Here is a 9,858-nt window from a genome sequence, read left to right as displayed (position 1 = left end):
TGTGTGATTTGCTGAATGCACTCGTCACACCAAAGGAGATTTCAAAAATAGTTGGAGTGTCCATAAAGACTGTTTATAATGGAAAGAAGAGAATGACTATGAGCAAAACTATTACGAGAAAGTCTGGAAGATACTATTAAAGAAGAATGGGAGAAGTTGTCACCCGAATATTTGAGGAACACTTGCGCAAGTTTCAGGAAACGTGTGAAGGCAGTTATTGAGAAAGAAGGAGGACACATAGAATAAAAACATTTTCTATGATGTAAATTTTCTTGTGGCAAATAAATTCTCATGACTTTCAATAAACTAATTGGTCATACACTGTCTTTCAATCCCTGCCTCAAAATACTGTAAATTTTGCTTCCCCATCCTGTAAATTGTAAATAATTGTAAATAGGGTTAGGCAAAATAAATCTTTACTTCAGCCTAAACCCTTTTGGTCACATTGTATATGGAACAATGGATATGTTGTTTTTGTTTGTTGTTTAAAGTAATGACCGAATAAATTACTACTACTACTACTACTACTACTACGACGACTAAAATTGCATTATTGTGCCTAAATATTGTAGAAATTATATATTTACTGTACTGTAAAAAAAAAAAATCTGATAAATGTGGCAAAAAAACCCAAAACAAAACAAACCACTGAGTTCTAATAGGTATATAAAACAGACTGATACTGACAGCTTGGCAACAATCGTGTCCATCGTTGTGACTGACAGCCAGAAGCTGAGCCTGCATTTCATGACCTCGTTAAGCTGATATGTGTCAGCAGGACTTTCAAAGAGCTAGAAATAATGTCACGCTTTACTCAGCTGTACCGCTCACGTCTGGCGTCATTGAATTTATGGTAATTGAATGCAGAACAAATGACACTCCTATTATTTAGTCTGCTCCCAGTAAGTAGGCATCATTTAACTGTGTGATGTTTTTTGTTCAACATACATTTTTGGCCCAGAATTTTAATTTATGTCACTATGAACGATCTTTTACTGCCGTCATGAAATCACCACATTAGGAGTGCACTTCCTCCACTCCCTCCATCCCTTCTGGTAAGTTTGCTGGTCCCCAGTGACGGCTATAAAGCCCGCCAGTGATACTGAGTGTGTTGAATAGAGGTCAATAGAGGTTGTTTGACTTCACATACCAAGAGATAAAGGGAGTGAATCAGAACAGGCGTACCATGGTTCCTGATGAGCTTTAGGAGAGGGTTTTTTGCTGGTTATATCATGGTGGTTTCAGTCCACCAAGGCAGCATCATAGCATGAAATATTCTGTGTTGGTTTTGGTGAATAATGATAACCATCGTGTCTAAGCCTTGAAGAAAATGAGAGACTAAATATAATTCCTTGGAGCCTTTGTAAGCTTGATAAACTGCATATTCAGAGGCAGAGGAGTATCACTGTACCGAGAATCAATTACGAGGAATTATAATTATAATGAAGTTGTTGTTAGGTTTGTTTTGATGTGATATTAAATTGTGCATCACAGATAGTCCACTCCTTTGTTACTTCATTTGTTATTGGTTAATGTCAATAATGAAATGTTTCAATATTCTTACTTTAATTTTGTGATATTGGTCGGTGTATGGACTAAATACTTCACTTCAGTTATTTTATTTATGGTCGGTTGTTGTCAATAATGTTTGAATATGTTGCTTGTTTTTGTGTGAATCCAGGAAGAATAAATGTTACTGTGTCAATATTGTCGATCTTGAGTAAATAAATCTAAAAAATTAAGTAAAACAGATAACTGTTGGTAAAAAAGAGTTTGTTTATTTCCATCAGGGTTTGAATATCCCAAATGTTTGTTATTCTTTCAATCTATTAGGCAATACTAATTAAATGAATGTGCAACTGCTAAAAACTGAAACAATACTGTTGTTGTGGACATGCACACTATTGTTGTCTTTATATTTAACATTTTTTCAGTTTTTAATAAAGTAAAAAGTTGTTTTCCATTGTCCAGAACCACAGTGATGTAGAACACAGTAGTAATAAAGGGCCATCTAGTAGACAAAAATGATGCCCAACCATGTGAAAGTGTGCAGCCCACAAGTGTATAGTTGAATTACAGACCTCAGTTGGTTTGGTGAATACTGAGTCTTCTCATATTTGGATTAAAAACTGAGTTACATTCAGAATAAGATGCCCCTCCTTCCACGTGGACTCTTTACAGTGACGTGTTTCCTCCAAACAGCCAGTAGAGGTCCCTCTCAGCCTATATCAAGAAGAGTGTGCACATACTGTGTTTAACCATATGGATAAGAGGAGTAAAAAGGACAGAATATAAACATTAATACTGTACTAAATGTTGGTAGATCAGCAGGTCAACTAATGACCAATCCTGAATGATTTTCTCTTTTTGATGTAGCTTCTAAAAGTAAGAATCAAAGAGCAATTTTCAGTTTTAATAATTTTATTAAAAAATGGTCTTTTGCACTTTACTGCACAATCCAGTACCCTAAAGCAGGTATGATCAAGTCAAACCTTATGTCGTTCTTTTCACAACCAAGAGAGGTCAATGTTTAATAAAATTACACCCAAAATGGCAATACTGAAGCAAAGTAAAACCAGCTTACAATTTTGTACCATGTGTATTACAGGATGGTTGACACAGTAAAAGAATCAATATATAGGAAATTAACATATATACTATTAATCCTTTCAGATATATACAATAAATTACAGATTGTTGGCATGTACAGTATATTCACACACATACATATGTACAAACACTTGAGTGTACATCATAATAATTATAGCTTTAAATCTCAAATGAATAACATATACATGCTTCCCAGAAGCATTAAGTAATGTAATGTCCTAGACATTGTAGATTACAGTAACAACAATAATACAATAATATAATTAAAGATTATTATAATTATAATATACAGGTTTAGCAACATCATGGTAAATAAAATCCTAATGCTAAGTACATTGGCAGGATGATTAATTTCCTGTTGTTATGCTCAGCACCTATAAAATGTATTCTGTCAGTGTGCAAGTAGAATGGAAAAGTATTTGTACTGGTAACTGTGGTTTAGGTGTGGGCTCTTGTCAATGGTTCTTGTGCTTCTTAGAAACAACCCAACAGGTTTTTCATTATACATTTTAGATTTTGGTCTCTGGGCCATCTGTGATCAGTGGCTGGAAGGAGTTGCGTATCCGGGCGGCTTCTGCAGCACAAAGGTGACCGAAGGCTTTATTATACCAATCTGGAGTCCTCCCCCTGAAATAAGAATAGTTTAGAAGAAAAACATAGTGAACAAATGAAAAGAATGTACAAAGAGCACCTAAACTACAAATGAAATATTCAAAAAGACAAAAAAAACCTATTTGACAGGGAGCTTCTGGTACTCAGCAAACCAAAGGTGTTCATGGAGAGGACATGAACAATTGGAAAAAGACAAAAATCCAGGCACTCAGTTGGTTAGAAAATTTTGAAAAAAATTTGCAGCTGCCTATTTAAGTTGTGGGTTGTTCTTGTTTTTATTCTTCTTTTTTCCTATTTGTAAATGACTGAAAATATGACAAAAACAAAAAAAAAAAAGAAAAAAAAGAAAATGGAGAACATTTTCAAAGCCTTTATTTCAGGTGGGCCTGTAGATCAGTTCATTGGGACTGGAGTGAAAAACACATTAACACGTGTCGGCATGCGTCTTCTTCAGGATGTCCAGTCCCTATGAATTGATCTACAGGCCCTCATGAAATAACGGCTTTTTAAATATTCTAACCATGACTGCCTGGATTTTTATCTTATTACAAATCAAATATATTGGTAAGTTTTAAAAAGCTTTTACCTATTGTTACTGCTTTAGATTAGACAAAAACGCTTCAATATAACGATTGTGGAACTTACTTTAAGTCCACTCTGCAGATGTGAGTTAGTCTGGACTTTCCAGATCCACAGGGCTCTAGTAGGTAGTTGGACTCCAGGATGATAGCTCGTACGCCTCCAGCAGAAGGACAGTCCTCATGCTCTATGGAGACAGAAACCAGGGAACAAGCGCCTTTGGGCAAGTCCGTCCTCCATGACCTAGAAAGAGCAAAAGCAGATTATTAAACCCCTCTATAAAATCATGAGTCTATCCATGTTTATCTTTGCTTCAACGCTTACCTGAGTACAACAAAGTCTCTGCTGGGATGAGGGGGCATACAGTTGAGGACATACTGAAACACTTCTGTCTGCTTGTCTAAAGTCTCGCAAACTTTCCACTGTAGTAGGTCTAAATCCCACAGGTGGCGCTCTCGTAGCACCCTATTTAGTACCACAGATGGTGGCGCTTCTACTTCCACAGATACCTTCCAGCGTCTCAAAGGGTTCCCATCACCCACCTGGAGAAGAAAAAGAGAAATAACATGTAACACCTAACATCAGCAAAAGTCTCATACAGCAACATTAATGTGTAATAGTTACACACAAACTCTAGATATATTTAACCCACACCATGAAGGAGAGGCAAGGGGAATTGTTTTTGGTTCAGTTTGTTTGTTTGTTAACACTCTAGCAGCAAAACTATTGGTTGAATTCATACCAAATTGGGTTTATAGATTGCCAGTGATGCAGAATAGATCTGATTACATTTTGGAAAGAGTAGGTCAAAGTTCAAATTTTTTTTATGAATTTTTAAAAATCTTTTTTTTTTTTTCCCATTTACTTATAATGGGCGAAATTTCACATGTCTGCAGCAGCAAAACTATTGGTTGAATTCATACCAAATGGGGATTATAGATTGCCAGTGACCCAGAATAGATGTGGTTACATTTTGGGAAAAGTAGGTCAAAGTTTAAATTTTTAGTGAATTTTTTAAATCTTTCTTTTCTCCCATTTACTTAAAATGGGCAAAATTTCAAATGTGTATAAAAATATCAATTTTCTGTCAATTTACTTCAAACTTGGCACACACACACACACAGAGAGAGAGAGAGAGAGAGAGAGAGAGAGAGGAGAGAGAGAGAGAGGAGAGAGAGAGAGAGAGAGAGAGAGAGAGAGAGAGAGAGAGAGAGAGAGAGAGAGAGAGAGAGGAGAGAGAGGAGAGAGAGAGAGAGAGAGAGAGAGAGAGAGAGAGAATAAGATACAATGCGTGTAAGGGGCGAGGTTTGTTGTGCCTGGCACCACTTGTTAAATAGTGTTTTAATGCATTATATGAAGTCTACAAACCTTCTTGCAGCAGAGCTCTGTATTATCAGAACTGCTGCATGACACCCAGTATTTAGACTTTTCCCGAGCCTCTTTGAGCAGGTTCTGAAGTCTCGCTTCTATATGTGTTTGGTATGTTCCGTCGTCATCCTCCAGCTGCTTGCACAGTTCGTCAATGGTCGGTGCATGTAAATCAGCCTCTACATAAGAATTGCGTGATTGTGTAACCATCTCATGTGGGATCTAAAGGGTGTACAAAAACATGAGGTAAGACTCCGAGTAAATCTGATGTTAAGACAGCTTGTAGATATTGCATTCGGCCTTGAAACTGTTGCATCATTTAAACCAAAAAGTTCTCATACCTCAAATAGTCGGTTGCACTCTATGATCATATGAGCGAGGCCTTGAGTAGCTGCTAAGTTTTCATTCAGGTCCTTCTGGTCTGGTCTGCCAGTGGCATACTTTTTCTGCATGGCCCTGGGGGATTAAGGGGAAAGAAAACTGATTAGGCCAGCTGAGTCCACAGGTCAACGTCCCCATGAGATGCAGTATATAAACCCTCCTTCCACTCTGCAGGAAACCCCTTTGATCCCTTTAGCAACAATTTCAACATGGTAAATTAGAGAGCTTTGCTTTGTTTGTACACAGCATGGTCTCATAAAACATTGAGCTTTAAAAGAGTGCCATGTCCTTTTAGAGCTGGCCCAGAATGAATAATCAGCTTCATCCCTGAGGGCTGTGCAAAGTCTGTAACCCATTTTATGTCTATCTTTATAGAGTCATAGGTGAAGATAATTATTAAGGACTTAATAGGATACGTGCCTGTCCTGATTGGCAGACAGTGTGACTTCATTAAACTAACAGACAGTTGGCGTAAGGCTTTACCGTGGTGAGAGATTGTCCTTCTTGAGTATGTTGAGATGGAACAGGGAGGGGGCCAGGCACACAGCTATGTTCATGGGTGTCATCTGGTTTTCCTCCACAGACGAAGTGACATCACTGAGGAAACAGAGAAGGGTCTGCAGCACCTCTCGGTTTTCATCTGACATCAGCATGATGGCTGCCTGGACAGCTTGCAACCTCTGGTCTTTGGGGACGTCTGCAAATATAAGAGAACTCACGGTTCACACACATTTTTCAAGGTCAAATTTAAGCACTTTTAAGGGTCATTTTAATTTTTTTCCAAACATCACATTATCACTAGAGTAAAATACATATCTACAGGAATGTACTGTATATACTCATGATTATTTTTTTCACTTTTGATCAAAATAATGTATATTGTATTATGCTATAAACATCTAAAATGATGTTTCATAATAGGAGAACACAACGTTTTATCCAAAAAAACAAAGGGAAGCCACTCTAAGTTCTTCAAGCACACTCGCACTTAGACAAAGATTAAGATATAAATGTACCTGGAGTCGACCTGAAAGCACCTGGTAATTTTCTTTTCTGATAAAAATTGTTATTTTTCAAAATGAATCACCTCTCTGTAGGTAGCTTTGGCATCTAACCTGGCAGAGTTAATATTAAAAATAAATCACATCACAGAATTATAATTACAAGCACCTTCAAGCACTTCCACTAAAATTCAAGCACTTTCCAGACCTTGAAAACACATTGAAATTCTAGCATTTTCAAGGATTTCAAGCACCTGTACAAACCCTGAGACCTGGTTGTAAGCATTTTCTGTTACACAATGGTAGACACCCTCCGATTTAATATAGAATTACAAGATGCAAGAGAAAGAAGAATAAAATGAAGAGAGAGCTTTGTGTCCTCACATTGGTAGATGTGAAGGAAGGTCTCCCCGAGCTTGCTTGTGAGAAGGGGTTCTGGTAAATCTCTGAAGAACTGCTTCACCATATCAGCCACATCATAAGCAGACTGATCTTCATAGTTCACATTTTCTGGAGAACTCTCATTCATTTGCCTCAGAGCTTGAATTCGGGACTTAACCCCGGATTTACGGAAGAGACCCACCTGGAAAGACAGTGGGAACATCAATGATGAGTAGAAAGCCAATAGGAATATATAAAGCAGATTCACTGATGTTGTAAATTGGCGTCTACCATACATTAGCATTTACATTACAGTATATCTTTAACCGTAGGCTTCATGCTGAAAGTTGCCATTTGTGTTGTAAGTTTTATATGTGGTGTTACTGACCTGATCTAGACACTGGCTCCTCAAGTAGCGCAGAGCCTGTTGCAGACCAAGTGGTAGTGGTTGTCCAGAACGCTGAACATGCACTATGAGAGGCACTCCGAACACATTCTTATCCTTATAGTCTGGTACCTTCATTCTCTTCATAAACTTTGGCACAGACCTAGGAGAGAGAGATTGAACCAACATTTTTCCCAACTTTCAACTACAATAAAATCCTAAGAAGTAACTATATGATGTTATATAGGAGACTAATAACATTTAAAGCGGGTTCATGCTGTGAGCTGGTTGATCATAATTCATTATTCACACCCACTGTGGAATCTGCAAGTTTAAATGAAACTTACCAAGTCCAGCCATGCTTGTTGGACATGGAGTATTTTTCCATGATTGCAGTAAGACGCAGCAGAGAAAACTTCTGCAACAAACTCAGCTGGCTGGCCGATTGGTTAGTTATCTGCAGGGACGCTACCGAGTGGCTCAGGCGATTAGATATCTGAAAGCTGGGCCAACGCAACCTTGTGCCATAAAGGAAAAAAAACCAAACATTTCAGAACAAGTGATCATCAAAAGCGGCAATTATGTATGTTATTTTATTGTAAGGTGTAACATTTTATGTGTTTGGTGTACTTGTTATTGTCTTACCGATTGGGTCTTGTGAGTGAAGCACCTACTCCTGAGTCCCTCCTTTCCCTGAGCCTTGTAAATTCAGTCTCAGCAAGTGATACTCTGTCCCTGTCCCCATCACTCGGTGTGATTTGGCTCTCTGTCACGGAATTCCCTTCAAAGTCCAACGTGATTTGACTAGAGGACTGAAGATCGTTCTTTTCTTCCCTCTCATCATGCACCTGCACCACCCCTTCTCCTCCAGGTAACACATTCTTAGACCAGTGGTCGACTATCTGCTGTAGGCCATTGACATGAAGCAAGATATCGTCCAGATGTGGAAACAGGTCTTCTTTCTCCAGGTCAATCAGGTCTCCAGTACTGGCGTACAGATGCGAACCAGGGACGTTATCGTACACACTGATGCGACTTCCTCTGGAGCAACACTGGGTGACAGGCCTGGATTCCCTTCTGCTTGAAATAAGAGGGGTATCCAGGTGCATGCTGCCAGTGTGCCAGTTAATGGAGGCCCCATTGGTTGGGGACAGGCTTTCTATTGACAGTGCTTTAGGGAAGGTTCCTGGCTTGTGGTCTTTGGGAATATGGACCACCAGATCTTCATAAGAGCAGAATTCATTCTTACGGTTTTGTTCTGCGACTTTATTTACATGTGTGCCTAAGAAGATGTCAATGTCCTCCAAATACATTCCACTGCGCTTGTGATCAGCCCGGTGAGCCTTCCGTTCTTTCAAGCTTGGAGTGCTGACAGTGCTACCACTAGAATGACTACTTCCCTCACTGCTGGACAGGGATGGCGGAACTTTGAGGGCAGGTGGATCAGAGGGTCCGTTATCTCCATTTATGATCTCAACACACCTCAGAGTCTTCAGAGCCTGGGCTTCCTGCTGCAGCACCGGTGAGCTGATGACCAGAGTCTTACGACCCCTTCCAAGTGTTCCTCGAGAACGCAGCATCTCCATACGTTTAAGGAAGTCTTTGGCGCGAATGCGATTCGTTTTGCCATGCTTATCAGCTAGAGAGGCGTAGTGAGTGATGTCTTTAGGGATGTGAGGCACTGCGAGGGAAGTCGAGTCTGGCATTGCTGCAGAATCTGTGCGGTTTGAGCAGTCCGAGTCCTCTGTGCTGAGACCCCTGTGGCCACTCCCACCACTACTCTCGCTGTGCAAAGATGAGATCTCTGGTTCACTGAGATCTGTCAGAACGCTCTCACTGCTGGTGGTGGTCCTCAGAGGCCTGTCTTCCCTGGGGGGCTCGCCTTGCTCGTGGTTTCCCAGCAGACAGTCAATGTCCTGCAACCTGGACCAACGCCGGCTGCTCCACTCGAAGGTCCATTTGTCACTGATAGCAAACACGTCTTCTTCATCAGAGTCTTCGCTCTAAGAAACAAAAATAACCCAAAAATGAGCATAATGTGATTGTGTGTCATCTGTAACGCCGACCTGAAAAGGAAAGCTCATATTCACTGATTTATTTAGAATCTATTAAGGTTTTTCTGAAAATTTCCTGCCCTTTTTTCCATCTTACAACTATACCAGATGGACCAGCCAAATACAAACAACAGGAAATAGATGTAATTACAGACATAACAACATTAAACAGTCAGCCAAAAGTAATCTAAACCAAGAGATATAATTCACTTAAAAATGTTTTTCCATAAATAGACTAACAGAGGAAAAAGACCCGAGCCAACAGGTTACATTACAACTCTGGGGACAAATAAAATGTACTCAGACAGACATGGACGGAACAATGGTACAATCTCAAATATCATAGCATCTAGGTTACATGGAGATTACATGAAGCAGGATTATATTTATGTTGGTGTAAGACGCACATACATGACTTGAGGCAATGCTTGTAAAAGAATATTTTTTTCACGAAAACACTGACCTTTATCTCTTATTTCTTTAAAAG

General features: G+C 39.3%; 1 protein-coding gene across 4 annotated transcripts in view; it reads right to left on the bottom strand.

Annotated features, from left to right (window-relative positions):
• Positions 1-2,408: 2,408 nt before the first annotated feature.
• The window catches only part of stard13b (StAR related lipid transfer domain containing 13b), a 124,071-nt gene continuing 116,621 nt past the window's right edge, over positions 2,409-9,858 (bottom strand). For all 4 annotated transcript variants that reach the window (XM_030151798.1, XM_030151794.1, XM_030151796.1 and 1 more), the window contains 10 exons: positions 7,963-9,320; positions 7,665-7,835; positions 7,321-7,480; positions 6,936-7,134; positions 6,034-6,247; positions 5,511-5,625; positions 5,170-5,391; positions 4,126-4,343; positions 3,868-4,044; positions 2,409-3,237 (listed from right to left, as the gene is read on the bottom strand). In XM_030151798.1, the coding sequence (XP_030007658.1) occupies positions 3,120-3,237; positions 3,868-4,044; positions 4,126-4,343; positions 5,170-5,391; positions 5,511-5,625; positions 6,034-6,247; positions 6,936-7,134; positions 7,321-7,480; positions 7,665-7,835; positions 7,963-9,320 (2,952 nt within the window). In that variant the 3' untranslated portion in view covers positions 2,409-3,119. The remainder of the gene's footprint in view (positions 3,238-3,867; positions 4,045-4,125; positions 4,344-5,169; positions 5,392-5,510; positions 5,626-6,033; positions 6,248-6,935; positions 7,135-7,320; positions 7,481-7,664; positions 7,836-7,962; positions 9,321-9,858) is intronic.

The sequence above is a fragment of the Sphaeramia orbicularis genome, chromosome 13 (genome assembly GCF_902148855.1).
Source record: "Sphaeramia orbicularis chromosome 13, fSphaOr1.1, whole genome shotgun sequence".
NCBI classification, from domain to species: Eukaryota; Metazoa; Chordata; class Actinopteri; order Kurtiformes; family Apogonidae; genus Sphaeramia; species Sphaeramia orbicularis.
Note: the sequence above shows the minus strand (reverse complement) of the source record. Positions and strands in the feature narration are given on the sequence as shown.